Raw genomic sequence first — 17,768 nt, 5'->3', positions numbered from 1 at the left:
CCTGAACTTACCCTTCTATGGATTTGTCTTTTAATTTTATGAAAGGAATCACCTTTTGTATAACTTCACAAGACTGGTCATTTATTTTTAATGGCATTTATTAACTTTGTTTTATAGCACCAAAACTGCCACTACATACTGATTTTCCATGTCTTTCCAGTGGTACATGATAAGCATTGTACACATCTATAATCGATGGAGAAACAGTGAAATACGATGTTATGTGAACGGTCAGCTGGTATCCTATGGCGACATGGCCTGGCATGTTAACACCAATGATGTAAGATTTTATTTTTTACCTTTCTCAAAGCCTTCCATTTTAAAGTTAATTGGAAAAGTACTGTATTTGTTTTCTTTAGATTTTTGCATTTACTTTTTTTTTTTAACATTCTTCTTTGATCTGTCCTAGGTATACATTTTAAATGTATTATTGATTTTCTGTAATAATATTTTAGAGAATTGGGGATTTAGTGGGGCTGTGATTTACATATTTTCTTTTTTTTAAAAATATGTGATATTGTGTAGAGAACACTCATAACAGTGGAATAATACTCAGCTTTTTCCATAGGAAAATGTGGTAGAGTTTTTAATTTTACCGTTTGAGCTAGAGAAATGTCCTTAAGAAAAACCGCCAAACTGTTTTAAGCACTATGTGAGTGTAGGAAGATGTAATTACTTTTAAGTAGATTTTGCAGTTTTAAACCAACAAGATAGAGAGACAGATAGTAAAAACCAGAAAACAGAAGCATGAAAGGTGTCAAGAGATCTGTAGCATTAAGTGAACTCTGAAGTCTTAAATCTGTCTCCCATTAACTAATATATTTTGCTTTTATTGTTTGACTTGACATTAATAGACAGTTGACCATTATTAAAACTTCTGTGGTAAGTGTTTAGGTATTGATAATTTAATAAATATTGATAGTAATACAAGTTAACTGCTGAGAAATTTTCTTGGATAGTAAACTTTTACAAAGAGATCCTCCCTTGTCCATCCAAGCCAGCTTGGAGCAGATACAGCGATCTTGTATCTGCTTGTCCCACAGGCAAAACAGTCCTGAGAAGATGCATATATACCTGTAAATATACCTGTATGTATTATTTGAGCTGAATTCAAATTAATGCTGTAGTCTTATAGGAAAAATATCTGGTTTCATATATTTTACATTTAAATTCTTTTAATGAAATCTATACAAGTCGTACATTTTGTGTGTGTGTGTGTGTTCTGGAGTCTTTTACCTTCTAATTTGGAAGGTTTGAGAGTCTACATCTAATGATGCAGAAAAAAGACCCTCTTTTTGGCCCAAAGTTTTGGTTAGGGAAGGCACACGAAATGGTTCTCCTATGCTTTGCCTTTGGGTAAAGCTGTGCTAGACTTTCAGAGGTGCTTTATGCATCAGCTTGCTGCACTTCTGTTATTTCTTATTTATCATATAATTCTCAGTTGTTTCTGACTGCCTGTGTAGGATAAGGAAACTCTTTTGTACTTAAGGAAATTTACTGGCTTTTGCTAAATTCTAGAGGCAAAGTTGGATTTGAAAGGAAAAGCTTAAATATTACATGGTAATTTAAGTAGGAGGACTGTGCCAAAGCCTCTGATGATCATTTGTTCTTTTCTTGGTAGCACTTCTACTTGCAAGAAAAGGCAAGCCTTTACATTTTTACAGAGTATTCTTTCTCCGTGGTAATATAAACAGGTTTGTGATAGGTGAGAATGTGGTGACCGAAAAACTAGCTGAGGTGTCAGAGATCTGGGCTGAATACATACATAGAATACATAGAATACATAGAATAAACCAGGTTGGAAGAGACCTTCAAGATCATCGCGTCCAACCCATCAACCAATCCAACACCGCCCAAGCAACTAACCCACAGCACCAAGCACCCCGTCAAGTCTTCTCCTAAAAACCTCCAGTGATGGCGACTCCACCACCTCCCCAGGCAGCCCATTCCAATGGGCAATCACTCTTTCTGTATAGAACTTTTTTCTAACATCCAGCCTGAATCTCCCCTGGCGCAGCCTGAGACTGTGTCCTCTTGTTCTGGTACTGCTTGCCTGGGAGAAGAGACCAACATCCGTCTGTCTACAACCTCCCTTCAGGTAGTTGTAGAGAGTAATAAGTTACTGAGTTACTAGTTAGAGGTTGTGGGGATCTGTAATCCTTAATGATAAACGATACTATTTCTATTCATATTATCTTTACAGTATTCTTTTCTACTTTCCCAAAACTTCAATCTTTTCTTAAGGTGGGATTGGTTTACCAAGCTTTAGAGCTGTCTTTTAAGTTTCTGCTAAGGTTTTATTTTGTTGGGAAAGACACTAGGGAGGTTGTAGCCAGGTGGGAGTTGGTCTATTCTCCCAGGCAACCAGCACCAGAACAAGAGGACACAGTATCAAACTGCACCAGCGGGGGTTTAGGCTGGATGTTAGGAAGAAGTTCTTCATAGAAAGAGTGATTGGCCATTGGAATGGGCTGCCTGGGGAGGTGGTGGAGTCACCATCATTGATGGTGTTTAGGAAGAGACTTGGTCAGGTGCTTGGTGCCATGGTTTAGTTGATTAGATAGTGTTGGATGATAGGTTGGACTCGATGATCTCAAAGGCCTCTTCCAACCTGGTTAATTCTATTCTATTCTATTCTATTCTATTCTATTCTATTCTATTCTATTCTATTCTATTCTATTCTATTTCAGGAAAGATGTATTAATGTCACTGTGCTAAAGACATAGAAAGGAAAATAGGGGAATGTGTATATACACTTCTGAGCACTATTATGTATTAGTTAGAAAGAGAAAGGAGCTTCTGTTTTAACTGTAGAATTTTCTTGTTTCATGTTGTGGCAGTTTAGGCTGGGTGCCTCCTCTTGCTGCCACACAAGATGCACCTCCGGTGTCCCAAGTGTCCAGCCCAGTGGGTGGACACAGGAAACAACACATTTAACACCCATAATATCCTGCATCCTATAAATCTATCTGCAAAATCATTCTCTTCCTCTTTTTTCCCTCTCTGCTCCCGTGAGAGAGATGCTCCCTATTGGGTAACGGCAGGGGCCGGGGAAGAAAGAGCCCTGGAGGTTTTGGGTGTACCCTCAGGTGGGGAGAAGGGATGTGTTGAGAGGCTTTTGGGTATGCTGCAGGGGACTCTGTGTGCTTTGGGTTTCTTTTTTCACTATGCTTGTAGTTTCTGTAAAACACTTAACTGCTTTTCCATTTAAATTTTCCATCACTTCTGCAATCCATTCATGTGAGTGTTGTTCTTTTGCTCCTTTCAGGGGCAAGAGAGGATCTGCCTGCCTGGCCTCAAACCAGGACACATGTAAATGTTGAGGTGTTAGAAGTGTGCCTTGGAAAATCTTGAGCACTTGTCTACCCTTTAAAATCCAGAAGTTCATTTCTACCTTCATATTCTTTCACTTGGATATAACAAGATGACAAGAAAATACCTTGCCATAGTAGCTTTGGAGGGTAAAAAAAAATATGCAAATCACCCCATCATTATTCTTTCTTTATATCATACATTGTGCATAAATATTTATGTAGATTATACTGGTAGATTTATCAGTAGAGGTTGCAAAAACAGTGAAAACTGAGAAAGGAAAGGAGTTACATGTTGTTGGCTAAGTGCATCTTACTCTCTTCAGTCTTATACAAGAACAATATAAGACAGTGGTGTTTAATGTAATAAAGTGGTAATAGACTAGTGTTTAAAACACTGTTATGAAGACAAGAGTTTTTTAGTTGGTCACTGTATCAAAGCTACCACTGAACAAAATGCATTATGATTAAATCTATAGCTTTTAGATTAATAAAGTGTTCATTAGATTTGTATTCTTAAGTTCAAGATTATGAACTGAGTTGAATTATTTTTAAAGCATAAGCTTTTGTCTGTCTAGAGACTAAGATTTTATTTTATTTTTCCCAGACTGATCTTGCATTAAATTCCCTTACATTTTTATTACATTATTTTCAATAGCTGACACTTACATCCAAACAATTACCAAAGTCTGCAGTTTTCATATGTACCCTGAAAGATACTGAAGTAAAGATGCAATGACAAAAATGGTTAAGGTTTAAAAAGATAAGGGTGGGGAGGGTGGGAGGAAAGGTATTTGAAGGTTGGTGGGGTTTTTTCATTTCTTGAAATTCCTGCTTATTTATACACAGCTATGAATTCACTGGGTTCAACTATTTCTCTAATATGGGCAGCAAGATATAGGATATTACATAAACTAATCATTAAAGCTTCACATCTGTATTCTTCACAAAGGTGTGTTGTCTTAGTAGACATGTTTCTTCTAGGAATTTGCAAAATATGTCATCTGTGCAAGCTTCTAAATCACTTAAACCTTCTTCAAGATTTCTCATTTTGTTGTGGGAATTTCTATGTGTTAAAAACATTGTACAGTGTTCAGCCTGGATGTTAGAGGGAGGATGTGAGTGTGGATGAAAGCTGGGAAGATACTGTAAACTTCTGTGAATAGGTGTTTCTACTATAAATGTTGCTGATACACACTTTTTTCATAGAGGCAGTTTTGGCTCTGTCTTTGTTATTACTATTTAATAAAATAGAAAAAAAAGTAGCAATGCTGAGATTCATTGTGTTAAGTTGTACACAAGATACAGTAGCAAGTGGAAAATAACTCATTGACTTTATATTCCAAGGTGAGATTATGACAAAAAGATGAAGTGAAATACCTAGCAGGGTAGAAGACAATCAAATGTGTGAAATTGCTACCTGGTCAGTAGTCATGGTCAGCTCTGTGTGCCTTTTGGAAATAATCATTTATAAGAGATCAAATACAAGAGATCTCTTAGATTAGGAATTTTCCCCAGTTATGGGAAGTAACATGAGAAAAAGTGTTAAACTTCTGTTCAAGAAGTAGAATATGAGGATACTGAGGCACAGTAGAAGATATTTTGATCAGATAACTGGATGAAAATAAGCTTCATGATGTGCTGATGTCTTTTACAGAATTTTGTGTTTCTGTTGTAGCATAAGAAAACTGTAGAAGAACTTCAAAAGTTGATATAAGTAGTAAAGGCCCACAGATTTAGCTCATAAGTAGCACTTTGGCTGCACTGGAAAGAAGGATTTATAAACATCAAGACTATTGAGGATATAGTTATTTCTTTAAGTAATGAAGTTCAGAAGTCCAAACAGTTTAATTTTTTTATGTAAATAAAATAGGGGGATTTGGACTAAGGACTAAATGAAGCAGAGTTGTCAGTCACTTCATTTTGGGGTCACTGATGACATATTACAAGGGATGTACAGAAACAGACAAACTTGAACCAGTTGGTGTCCATCAGGTTTAAAACTGTGGAAAAGTGAGATAGTGGGAGGAAGACCTGATGAGCTATGAGTATTGGGTGCTGACTTTTAAATAATTTAATTTTACAAATTGTTTGGAACAGAAGGGAATAATACTTTCTAGAAGCTCAGGAGTTAGAAATAATGGGAACACCTAATCACAAATTAAGAACCAGAAAATGGTGAAGTTGAGTCTGGTCAGGATGAAAAAAGAAAGAACTGTAAACTACTACAAGTTAACAGACCTAGAATTTGTAACTCAGAATCCCTTGAGAGTTACAGTGGTATTTGTGCAATTCATGGTAACTTAGAAGAGTCCAGGAAGATGCCCTTGTAATAGGCAGGAATATGTTTCAGAAACCATTTGTCAGAGTGGTTTCATAGTCCCATCTTTTACAGATTGCAACCTGGATATGACTTTGCAAATCAGTTTTGATGTATTTGTTTTCAGAGTGGTTTGATGTGGCTTGTTTGTTTTATTTATCTTTTAAAATGATATTAAAAAATTATAAATTCTGTGAGAAAATCATGGAGGGAGTATTTGATCAAAACAGAGGATAAATCAGAGGTGTAATCCTGGATACTTTTTACTTTACCTTGTTGCAAAATTGAACTCCAGAATCCCCTTTTTCTTGTTAGTAGCTTATCCATCTAGATAGTTGCTGTAGCATTTTGTTATATTTGATGCTATTCTCCAGACCAATGAAAGCTTTTCTTAGGGTAAAACAGAGCAGCCAAGCAACATGAAAAAGCAGACTTTCTAACACAGATTCTACTATTTTGCTGATTCAGTTCAAAAAGTGAGACCAAATCCTTGTTTCCATTAAATGAAGAACATGTGACTCAAGGAAGCTGAGAGAATAGCCTTGGGATGCTTGTGCTTCCTGCTGCTCTCTTCTTGTGCTGTATGTTGTTTTTCAGTTCCCCAGATCTTTATTCCAGACAGCTGAGTTCTAAAATATGTTTCATCTGAAAGCACCACAACAGCTTAACCTGAGTCTTGTAAAATAAATTTAAATTGGGAAAAAAACCCAAACAACCAAAGGTGACATAGAACCCCAGTTCAAACCTTCAATAATAGGAAATGGACAGTTCAGAAACTGCAGAAGGTCTTTGTGCAGAGAGATAGTCAATGGAAGGAAAAATGGAACATAAGAACTCTTGTGACTGTGGAAGAAGACCAAAGAGGAGTTTAAGGTCAAACCATGTCGTTATATAAGCTGTGGTCATAGTGGAAGACAGTGCACCAGTGAAAAGTTATATTTGTTTTCTTCTGCTAGAGATGTTTATTTCTAATAACACAGCATTGAAAGAACAGTGCATTTCAACATGTGTACTCATGTGTTAGCAGTGGGAGTTCTGATTATAATTACAAGGAACTTCAAGGTTTTCATATTTCCTAGAAGGCAATAGAGAAAGTTCTGTTCTAATTTTATTATATGTTGAACCACTAATAAAAGCCAAATCCTAGCAGCAAGTCATAACAGCTTTGGAATACTGACTTGTAAAACAATTAATGCTACAATATTCAAAATGAAGTTTTTTTTAATTACCTCTTAATTATTTTTTTGCTTCAGCAGCTGTATATGAATATTATTTCATTGTATATTTTGTATGACTAAATTTCATCAATATGGCTTCTTTCTCATACAATATTGCTTCTTTCTCATACAGAGCTATGATAAATGTTTTCTTGGCTCTTCGGAGACAGCAGATGCTAATAGAGTGTTCTGTGGCCAGCTTGGAGCAGTGTATGTATTCACTGAAGCACTCAACCCAGCACAGATATTTGCAATACATCAGTTAGGACCTGGATATAAGGTAACAAAAAATGTAACACCGAAAAAGAAAGTAATAATTAATAGAAATAAGTGGTAGTTAAGTATGCATGTAGGTATTCATCTTAGGATCATACAGTGTTATGTGAATTGATTGCAGCAATGGAAGAATATTTCTTCAAGTATCCTAATTTATCAATTTCCAACAGCTTTTTGAAAGATGCAAGTTTCTTCTTTAAAGGATAGCTGAGACATGTTTGTAAGTCAATTTATGACTTTGGGTCATGATCAGATTAGAGCAATTTTTTGTATTGGTGTACTCAGTATCAGAGGAAAAACTTTCTTCTCTACTGTTTCTGTTTAAAACCTGAGTTAAGGCACATTAAAATTCAGCAAGTCATAATAACCCAATTCTGTTTAAATGCACAGTTTCAAATAGTTCTGCTGAAGTAAACGGTGAGCTTTATACTCATGCTTTGACAGTGACATTTAGAGGATGGCTTGGAAAAAGTGATGTGTGCACAAACATGGATCTCTAGTATGAATAATCACATTTTTAAATGGATGTGTATAGTATCATTTCATCAGGAGAAACAATGGAGATATGTTGCAGAAGTCTGCAGAGACTGTCTAGAAGGCTTGACAATTAATCCAAGCCCAGCTAAACACTGTTGAATTCCTATCATCAATTATTGCCAAATTTTGTGAATTTTTTTTTATTTCTGAAATTTCTGGTATCATCTGAAGTACTTTCAGGTTCTTAGTAAACATATACTCTGAAAATAAAAAACTTTTCAAACTAGCAAGTAAAAAACTAATATTTAGATTCTAAAAATATTAAGTTGATGTGCTGAAAATGATTGCTCTAAATCGTTTGATGACAGCTAACACTTTAAGTGGTAGTGACAATTGAAAACATCTTTTGTGACATGTTTGTGGCATGAAAAGCCAAATATATATCAAGATTGCTTGGAGAAGAGGAAGTCTATTCCATATCATTATGGTTAGAACCTGCCTTGAAACTAGAACTGTTCAGTCACTCCCCACACAATTCCTTTCTTCCTAGGCACAGCTCTGCTGTCTCTTCCCCAGAAGTGACACAGACAGGCAGGGAATGGGAGCTTCAGTCAGTCCTGCCTATTTCATGTTGTTTCTGCTGCCCCTTTCCCCTTATGGGGAAAACTCCTCACAGTTATCCCTTGTGGCAGTATGGCATCCCTCCCGAAGGAGACAGTGTGCCACTAACTTGTGTGACCATAGACCCCTTCTGTAGGCAGCATTCTTCCTAAGGACAGATCACTCTGGTGCAGTCTTCCCTCTGATTCCATGACTCTGTTACCTATTCTAGTGGGGAGTCTTCTGTGGACTGCAAGGGCTCATTCTCCACTGAAGGGTAGTGGTTGCTCCTGAAGAGGAATGGCTGCTTCTGCATGCCTTTTCCTCTCCTTCACTGACCTGGGTGTCACTTTCAAGTCCCACTCCTCTCCAACACAAAAGAGCTCCCAAAACAAAAGAGAGAGGTTACTGTAGAGGCGCTGATCGGCTTGCCCTTGGAACCTGGAGGGGTTTGAGGGTAGGGGACACACAAATGTAACACAGGCATTATAATACAAGATAATATTTTATGTATGATCATGGAACCTACAGTAGCAAAATGGGTGAATGATAAATCAGAAAGCAGCACTCTGGCTTCTGAAGAAAAGAAGAAAGCTGCTGATGTTTTAAATAGTGGTCCCGATCAAGCACAGCTTCTCTTACTGGAGGAGACAATGCTGGAGTAATTCTCAGCTCTTTTTGTTAACTCTCCTATTCCTGTAGGAGCAACAATTATCATTTATACCTTTGTTATACATCCCATATATATTTTAGAATATCTTAAATCAAAGGCTCTTTTTATCTGTCTTTACGCCTTGCTTGTACTACATCTCAGAGCTGCATTCTTTCAATGAGCAGTGCCATTTGCAATTTGAGTTTGCATGCTTGACAACTTCTGTCCTCCTGTGGCTGTGTTCTCTCAAGCCCCCAGTAGAGTATGCCTATACTGAATTTCTTTTCTCTTCCTGTCGATTGCTGTTAGTCATAAAGGAGTATCGTATATCAGAGTCTGTAGTCTCTCTTTTTGTATACTAATAATCTTTTGAGCAGGAGACTAGTATTTCCAACTTATGATCACTTTCTTTGGGCAAAATGTCCCTTTGATTCTTGTGGGTTTTTTCTCAAAAAAAAAATGGGACAGAGTTTTATGTTGATTCAAAACTTACTTGTACCTCACTTTAAAATAGTAATCTCTGATAAATTCTTGAGGAATAGTAAATGTTGAAGACTGGGAGATAGATTAGTGCCAAAGTTTGTTTATAAAAATTATTTTAACTTAGTGGTTTAGAAAGCTGCAAAATTTTATGGGTATGAAACGGTACAAATTTTGTATCAAAATACTTTGACATATTTAAAACAGCAAAGTTATGAAAAACTACATAGAGGTAAGACATTTTGAGCTTTGAAATCTGACAAGGCTTAAAGCCATGAAAATTTTTCTAAGAGATCTTTTCATGTGGTACAACATCAAAATATAGTATGGGCAGAAAGCAGATATCTTTGGGAATCAAGGAACTCACTGAATTATTTCTGTCTCTGCAGAAAGTGCACAAAGATTTATCTGTATAGTTAAAAATGCTCTTTGGGGAGAAATAAATCAACACCTTCCTCAGGACAAATATGTAATCTGTAGCAGTCATTTCCTGATAAGTGAAATGTAGCCAGCCATATCAACAGAGAGATAACTCTCAAGCTCTAAACATAATATTCAAACTTTAGAGCTTTCTACTTCAGTAAGTAATGTGGCACAATATGAACACATTTCTAGATTCAATTTTTGGTGCTGAGGGCTGAATACCCACAGCATGCATATTTGGGGATTTTTACATCAGAATGGTGGTAGTCTCGTCCTTTGGGCTGAATGACTATCACCAGGTGCATGTCAGTCAAAATGAAGTCTGGTTCAGTACAGCTTTATAGTATGAGCAGAGCAGTAAGGTGGGGATTGTCCTGGGTTCAGAAATGAGGAATTTCCCTACAAAATGGACTCTTAACCCAAATGCGAATCACAGGCTCACAGAATGATTGAGGCTGTCACAAGGGACCTCTGGATATCATCTGGTCCAAGCCTCCTGTAAACGCATGGCCACCTAAAGCCAGTTGCCCAGGTCTACATCCAAACAGCTTCTGAGTATCTGCAAAGATGAAGACTACCAGCTTGCTAAGTACTCCTGCAGTGAAAGTGTTTCCTGACTAAAGGGAACTTCCTGTGTTTCAGTTTGTGCCCGTTGCTTCTGCTTCTGTCATTAGGCACCATCTAGAGGAGCTGGACTTTGCACATTTCCATCAGATAGTTATACACATTTATGAGATCCCACTCAGGCTTCTTTACTACAGTCTAGCTAGAACAGTCAGCTCTCTCAGCCTTTCCTCATGGGAGAGACGCCCAGCTACTTCATAATTTCAATGGCCCTTCATTGAACTCTTCAGTAAGTCAATTGATCTCTTGTATTAAGGAACCCAGAACTGCAGGTGTGGACTAACTAGTGCTAAGCAGAGAGAATCACCTTCCTCAGCTTGCTGGCAAGTCTCCTCCTAATACAGCTGAAGTTAACACCATTCTTTGCCAAATGTAGATTGAACCACCGACTTCCCATTCCTACTTGCATTGTCTGTTGTGATATCTGCATCTCATACATTTTCAGCACAGAATAGCTGCCTCCCCTCTGCTTGACATCACCAAGCATGGGACAGGGCTGACTGACAGATCTGCTCCGAGGGTTCTTCAGCAGCTGCAGTCTGTTCAGTCTGCATCAATCTTACAATCCATATACAAATGGATGCTTGTCACAAGACCTTAAATTGCCATGTGTTAGTCACTTCAGCAAATTCACTTTCCCATCACTTGTCTGCAGGAAGGAGAATTTTGTTAGGCTGTCCAGCAGCCTTGAGAGCTCTGTGAAAGCTGGATGGGTTTTAGGGGTTTACGTAATTGGTAGGAACCTGTAATTTGTTTGGAAGGGGAAGCTGGTAGCCTGCAAACTGCCTATTTTAAATCTAACATGGATAACCAAAACCCCAGTGATGGCACTTTCGATAGTTTCACGATACAGAATTTCTTACTGTGTAGGGCCAGGAAGGGAAAGGTTTGGTAGGACCAGAGATAAAGGGAGTTGTGATAACTGCATGCAGTGGAAACAAGTGAAGCACATCATAATTAAACTCAACAGTAAATTACTTTAAACTGAGTAAAGATTTTAGAAATATATATGCAGCACTAATTAAATTGTGGTAATTTCTAACAAATGTGCTTTATTTGTGTCAGTACAGCACCGTGTCTTGTTACCGCTGTCAAATGATTGTTAGATGCAAAAGTAGTGCTTGAAGTAAATATGACAGTGCATTGCAGGAAGTCAGAAATCTGTCGTCTTGAGCTTGATTGATTTGTCACTGTTGCCAGAAAACCTAGTTTTAGACCAGATATGAACAGTGGTGTCCTTAAGAACAGTAGACATTTTCAATTTTCATTTGTAAAAGCTTTGAATTTAAGACTCATTAATTCAAAATGCGGTGTTTATGATTTATTTGGGGTTTTGTTTTATGGTGTAAGCAGCTTGTATATACATAGTCCTGACTGCTGGTGAAACATGGGACTTAAAGCTGTTTAAAAACAACTATTATTTTAGTCAAAATGGGATAAGATTCAGTATTCTATTTCAAGTGATCTTATATAAACTAAAATACAAGGCATACAATTTGTTCTTTAGTTTTAGTGCACTATCTGCTCTTCTTTTTATTATTTTCGCATATGTATAGCTGTTTAATGTGACACATTTCTTTGAGGTAATTGCTTCTGAATATTGTTAACACTGATACTGAATGAAGAGAGTAATAATACTACCAAATATTCTATTCAGATGTTAATGTGAAGTAGAGTAGGTAAAAACATTGTCTCATTGTTCAGTAGCATTAAACTATGGGAAAATTAAAACACAGTTTAGCAGTTTCTCTAAAGTCCACTTTATTTTATACACATTTTGTGGCAAGGGTTTTGTCTAAAATACTTTGTGAAACTTATGGTTTTTGTTGTTGTTTTCATTTTTTTCAGAGCACATTCAAATTTAAATCTGAAAGTGACATTCATCTGGCTGAGCACCATAAACAAGTGCTATATGATGGGAAACTTGCAAGTAGCATTGCTTTTACTTACAATGCAAAGGCTACTGATGCTCAGCTATGCCTTGAATCCTCACCAAAGGAAAATCCTTCAATTTTTGTACACTCCCCCCATGCTCTTATGCTTCAGGTTTGTGCTATTAAATTGATGTTCTGTTATTACTTAACATTATTTGGACAACAAGATAATTTGTGTGCCAGTGTACAAAGATACCGTTCTTTTGTATTACTTCATCTCTTAACATACTTATCACTCAAACTGTTCTTTCTTTGCTCATTCCTTGAGCAAAAAACTACTGTTTCTTAATCTAAAAATACATACTTCATAGCATAAAGAAGTTTGGCAGGATACTGAAGTTGGTTTTTTTTAAATGTTTGTTTTTAAGTGTAATGATTAGAATTTCAGCATACTTAATGAAACTAAGTTAAAATGGGTCTGATATCTGTTGCACCCAGTTCAGTGTTAAGATGTACACAATTTATGTTTGTAACTGCCTTTTCATATTGAAATTTAACTGGCTTTTTTCCATTTATTTGTTTTACTAATTTAGGACGTGAAAGCTATCGTAACCCACTCCATTCACAGTGCAATTCATTCCATTGGAGGAATTCAAGTTCTGTTTCCTCTTTTTGCCCAGTTAGACAATAGACAGCTGCACGACAGTCAGGTGGAAACAACAGTTTGGTAAGCTTCTTTCAAGCAAGATAAAAAATGAATTAAACTAAGAATATTTCTGTTTTTGTTGTGAGAATGTTTGGTTTCTATTCTTTGTAAATGCTGTGACTTAACTTTTTACCCTTGTTTCTTTGAAAATAATACTGTTTTTTAAAAAGTAGAGGGATGTAAATTTTATGAATCTGGTGAGATTCCAGGTGGAACTGGCATAACACTGATTGGATTAGCTAATGGATTCAAATCACTCTACAGTCTCTAAGGGTAGGTTTGTGACAGTTCCAACTTCTAATGGAAACCAGTGTGCTTTTACTTGACAGAGCGGTGTTGTTTACTTTCTCAAAGTCTGTGCAGTTTGACTTCATATTTAATACTATTCAAGATTAATGAAAGAGATTTCCTTTCATTTCAGTACACATCCAGAAAGTCACAGAGCTGCAATCAGTTATTTTTTGACCGTATTACAATTAAAATAGCAACTTGGGACAGAGAGTTCTATGCAGGGACACATGAAGTCTCCACTCTGATACTATGGAAGTACCCCCTAGCTCCACAGTCTGCACAGAAGTTAGATGAATTCTTCCAAGTGTAGTCTACGAAGGACTCTATAGAGAGTGTGTCAGCGCCCATGCTAGCTCAGCTGTGGTTGTTTTTGCAAAGGAGGTTTCTTGCTACATGCTTGTCAGGGCAAACTGTTATTGTAGTGGTGACACAAGATGTCTAAACTTGTCAGAAGAAAGTGTGTGGCCTAATACTATGGAGGTAACACAACTAAAAAGGTCATGCTGAAGAATTGCTGTGGTGGTTGTGGCTCTAAGCAACTTGATATAGTGTGAGGGGTCCCTGTCCATGGCAGGGGGGTTGGAACTAGATGATCCTTGAGGTGCCTTCCAACCCTAACAATTCCATGATTCTATGATTCCCTGTAGGATGGAACATAACCAAAACCTACTAGAAAAGGATGTCTAGGGGCAGCAGAAACTGACTCCAGTATTTGAATAAGTTCTAAAATAGGTATGTAATTCAGAGTACCTGAGCCAGTGTACCTGGCTTATTTTCCAGCTTAGAATACTCTGCTGTTAATTATTCTGAACATTTCCTATGATGTTAGATAATCAGTCATAAATTAGCTGACTGAAAAATAAATACATAATACCTTAATTTGCTGATGATTTTGAAAAATTAAAGTGAAATAACTTACCTCAATCTAATTTAAGAAATTTAGCCATTTGGTGAGATTTTGTCAGTCATCTGTTTTCCCCTTTGGTAACTCAAATATATCTTGCTAAGATGGTTGCTGTTTTCAATTTCTTCCTGTAGTGTGAAAAGTTATTGTAATTCATAAGAATATTTTGGCACAACGTTAGAAGAAATAGCACAGTCTTAAAATAATATATTCTATTTTCAAGCAGTATAGTGGTACGAATTATTTCATTTCAGTGTTAAACACATAAAAGCTATTTCTGTATTTGCTCTTGGGGGATATTTACTTTTTTGTGAGTCTGTTTTCCATTATATACTTCACACTGAAGTATTGTGATGTGAGGGGAGTAGAAGAAACAACACTTGATTTGAAATAAATTTTGGAAGAAAAAAAAAAAGTCCCTGGTATGTTTTTATTTACTGGTATGACAGTAGGCAAAAGAGCTTTATTCCAGTTTAAGGCAGATTATGTGTGTTTGTGCCTGTACACATGAATAAAATACACCTTAAATTCATTGATGAGCTGAGTCTGAAATAAATATCAGAGCAACAGCTAGGTCTGTTTAAAAAGGGAGAGCTAATATAATGTAACTTCTGTAAGTTGAGATAGACGACTTACAAAATCCTTCCCAAGTCTGTAGTCTTTCCAGTGAATGAAAATGTGAAGTACAAGTTTAAATGTACAGAACATTTCTGCAGTTAGTTGAACTGTAAGTTATTGTTCTTGAATAAATCAATGCATTTCTTCTATAATTAGATTATATTCTAAAAAGTGATCTGTAATTCATTATGCTTTGTGATTGTACGAATGCATAATGTAACAAGATGGGATTCAAACTCGAGGACATATTCAGAAGATTTTTAAGCAAATGACTGCTTGACAAGATGTAACTTAAATGTTGAATTAGCGTGGGTTTGGTGTATGTGTATTATTTCCTTATATTAAATGTAATAGGCTGGAGATTTTGAGAAAAATAGTAGTTGAAGTGAACAAGGAAGTAGCCAAATAAAGGATTGAAAGCTTTCTAGAGGCAAAGAAAGGAGACAATAGGGAAAGCAGGCTCCGCATGAAAACCAGGGCTATAATTCAGAATCATTTGTGAAGTGGAAATAGGGAAGAAGTTCATTGACTGCGTGCTTTCCTTCTTTACCCTTGTTTTTTAGACTACTCTGTCTCTACATGTTCCTTTCCAAAATGTAGCTGTTGATCTGATACTTTTTTACACTCTTAGCTATGAAAATGTATCTACAACAGCAATAGGAGGCATTCAGCCATTGCAATCTATGTATGCATTTTTATAAGCAGGTAATCTTTATGCCACTTTACCAATAAAATAAAATGTAGATGATGCCTAATAAGAGCAGGTGATTGTGTTTGTAAAGGCTTACTATGTTTGTAGAATTTATTTCTTTATGGTGGCCAACTGGGGGAGACTTGGAAGTTGTTCTTTGATTGTTGCTGCCTTAATACATTCCTGGGAGGTGGGAAGTATAAATAGCTTGATACCCCAGTGTAAGTGTGCTGAAGTCACCCCTGCTACCAAAACTTGGCCATGTAAGCCTAATACAATGGTTTTCTTTCTGTTAAGACACTATTGTTGCCTTTTGATTATCCTAGAAGGGTAACACAATAGGAAGATGGGTAATATGATAGAAAGGACTTGTTTTATTCACTTGTGGTATCTCTGCATGGTTTTTAATTCATTTAGGTCTGCTGAGCACAGACATACAGACTGATTCTGACAAGGTATTTGGTGTGCAGTCTTTGGCACTGACCCAATTCCATCACAGAATAAAAACAAGTGTTAATTCAGATGAACTTGTTGCTTTGGGCTGTACCATATTGGGAAAATATTTGAAAGCAAAATGAGCCTGAGCTGTTTGCTTACATAGAAGCAATTCCAAGAATTTTTTTTATCTACTTACCTCAGAAGTTACTGACTGGATATGTTAAATTGCATACACGACACAGTAAAAATTAAAAATACTTTTGCAGCTTAGCATACCAAATAAATGCAGTGCCTGAGCCCACCTTAATTTCCTTAAAGATGATGTATACACCCACCAAAAATTTGTAGCAAAGTAAATGTAGGTATCTTTCCAGTCAGTTTTATTACCTACATTATTTTCTCTCTTTTTAATGCAGGTAACCATAATGCAGAGTACATTGCCCACCTATTTTAAGTCATTGAAATGGTAACATTGGTGAGGGAGCAGCAGTAATATTTCAACTGCTGTTCTTAATCTTTTCCTGTAAACATTTTGCGTGTTTTGCTTTAATCAATTGATATCCTTGTATTCATTTTTTTTATATTCAGATAATTACTTTTGGGGTTCCTGTCTGTGACTAGTAATGTTGCTACATCTACTTTTTAATGGATGCATTGTTTGATGGGAAGCCGGCAGATTTTCAATCTGTTCCCACAAATAGGAAATAGCGCAGCTTATAGGAAATACAATTTGATGTCTTGATTTTTTTATTACCTTAATATGAAAATTCTCTGAGTTTCCAATAATTCTTAATAATGTCATTAGCTTCATTCAATTTATCTTTAAGATTATGGTAACAAATAAGATGAATACCAAATAGTATCCTACCCAACCTGCCCTCTCGTACTGTCTTTCATGAATTTTCTTGTTTGCTGCAGCTGGCCTAGGTATTTAGACTTGAGAATAGGTACAAATGTGATCATTTTCAAGGTTGTTGCATTTGCAATTGCAGTCTGCAATTCAGACTGCAGAGATGGGTGCTGGTATCACTCTTCTGCATTTCAAAAGGAAGAAGACTGCATGTTGCACCTGGAATTTCATATCTCTAGTATAACCTAGCTATGCTCAGCTGAAATCAACTGTACTGGAATCATCACAAACAGGAAGGAACATGACCTGCCAAATCACACAGCCTGGGTGATAGTTTATACTCTAAATACAGTCACTTTATTGTGGTAGAAATCCTTTGTAAACTCCCAAAATGTGATTCCTCCACAAAGTTCAGAAGGTGCAGGAACTATTAAGAGTGGCTAATTTATGGCTTTAGTCTGTATCACAAAATGCTATGCCTGTAAGCAGAGGTCCGTACAGCGTCTCTCTCTAGTTCTCCCACACAACAGTTATTCAACTGACTCATGTTTAGTGTCATCAGTTTGGATGAAACATATTTATTAATCTTCTTTTATTGTCTTCATCATATGTTATGAGAAAAAGATGCGGAAAAAAAGCAAAAGAAAGAAGGAATCTCCACTTTCTTCCCAACAACCTTGCAGACAGAAGAAAGGTAGTTAAACTGGAAGCTAAGGAAACGCTAGAGAACTGCCATAACTGTAGCTCATGGGAGCTTCCTCTCCATCCCCACCATCTGTATCTCTTAGCTCTGAGTTTATCTAGCATTTGACCTGGTTAAGGGGAACTCTTCTTGGCTTTGCAACATGCAGACTTTAATGGTCATGACTGCAAAACAGGAATGAGTGAATGAATACGGTAATTAGTAAGCAGAGCAATTGGCTTCATTAAAACATGCACAAGTGTTTGATTTGATGAAAATCCCTTTTTGTATACCCAACCTATATTATAAGTACAATCCAAACAGTTTCTGAAAT

General features: G+C 36.5%; 1 protein-coding gene across 5 annotated transcripts in view; it reads left to right on the top strand.

The window, feature by feature from the left end:
- Positions 1 to 17,768, top strand: part of NBEA (neurobeachin) — a 486,697-nt gene that overhangs the window by 110,413 nt on the left and 358,516 nt on the right. For all 5 annotated transcript variants that reach the window (XM_054164764.1, XM_054164763.1, XM_054164761.1 and 2 more), the window contains exons 7-10: positions 161 to 280; positions 6,982 to 7,128; positions 12,229 to 12,426; positions 12,848 to 12,981. In XM_054164764.1, coding sequence (XP_054020739.1) covers positions 161 to 280; positions 6,982 to 7,128; positions 12,229 to 12,426; positions 12,848 to 12,981 — 599 coding nt within the window. The remainder of the gene's footprint in view (positions 1 to 160; positions 281 to 6,981; positions 7,129 to 12,228; positions 12,427 to 12,847; positions 12,982 to 17,768) is intronic.

This window comes from Dryobates pubescens, chromosome 10 (genome assembly GCF_014839835.1).
Source record: "Dryobates pubescens isolate bDryPub1 chromosome 10, bDryPub1.pri, whole genome shotgun sequence".
NCBI classification, from domain to species: Eukaryota; Metazoa; Chordata; class Aves; order Piciformes; family Picidae; genus Dryobates; species Dryobates pubescens.
The sequence above is the reverse complement of the archived record's forward strand: the minus strand, read 5'-3'. Positions and strand labels throughout refer to the sequence as shown.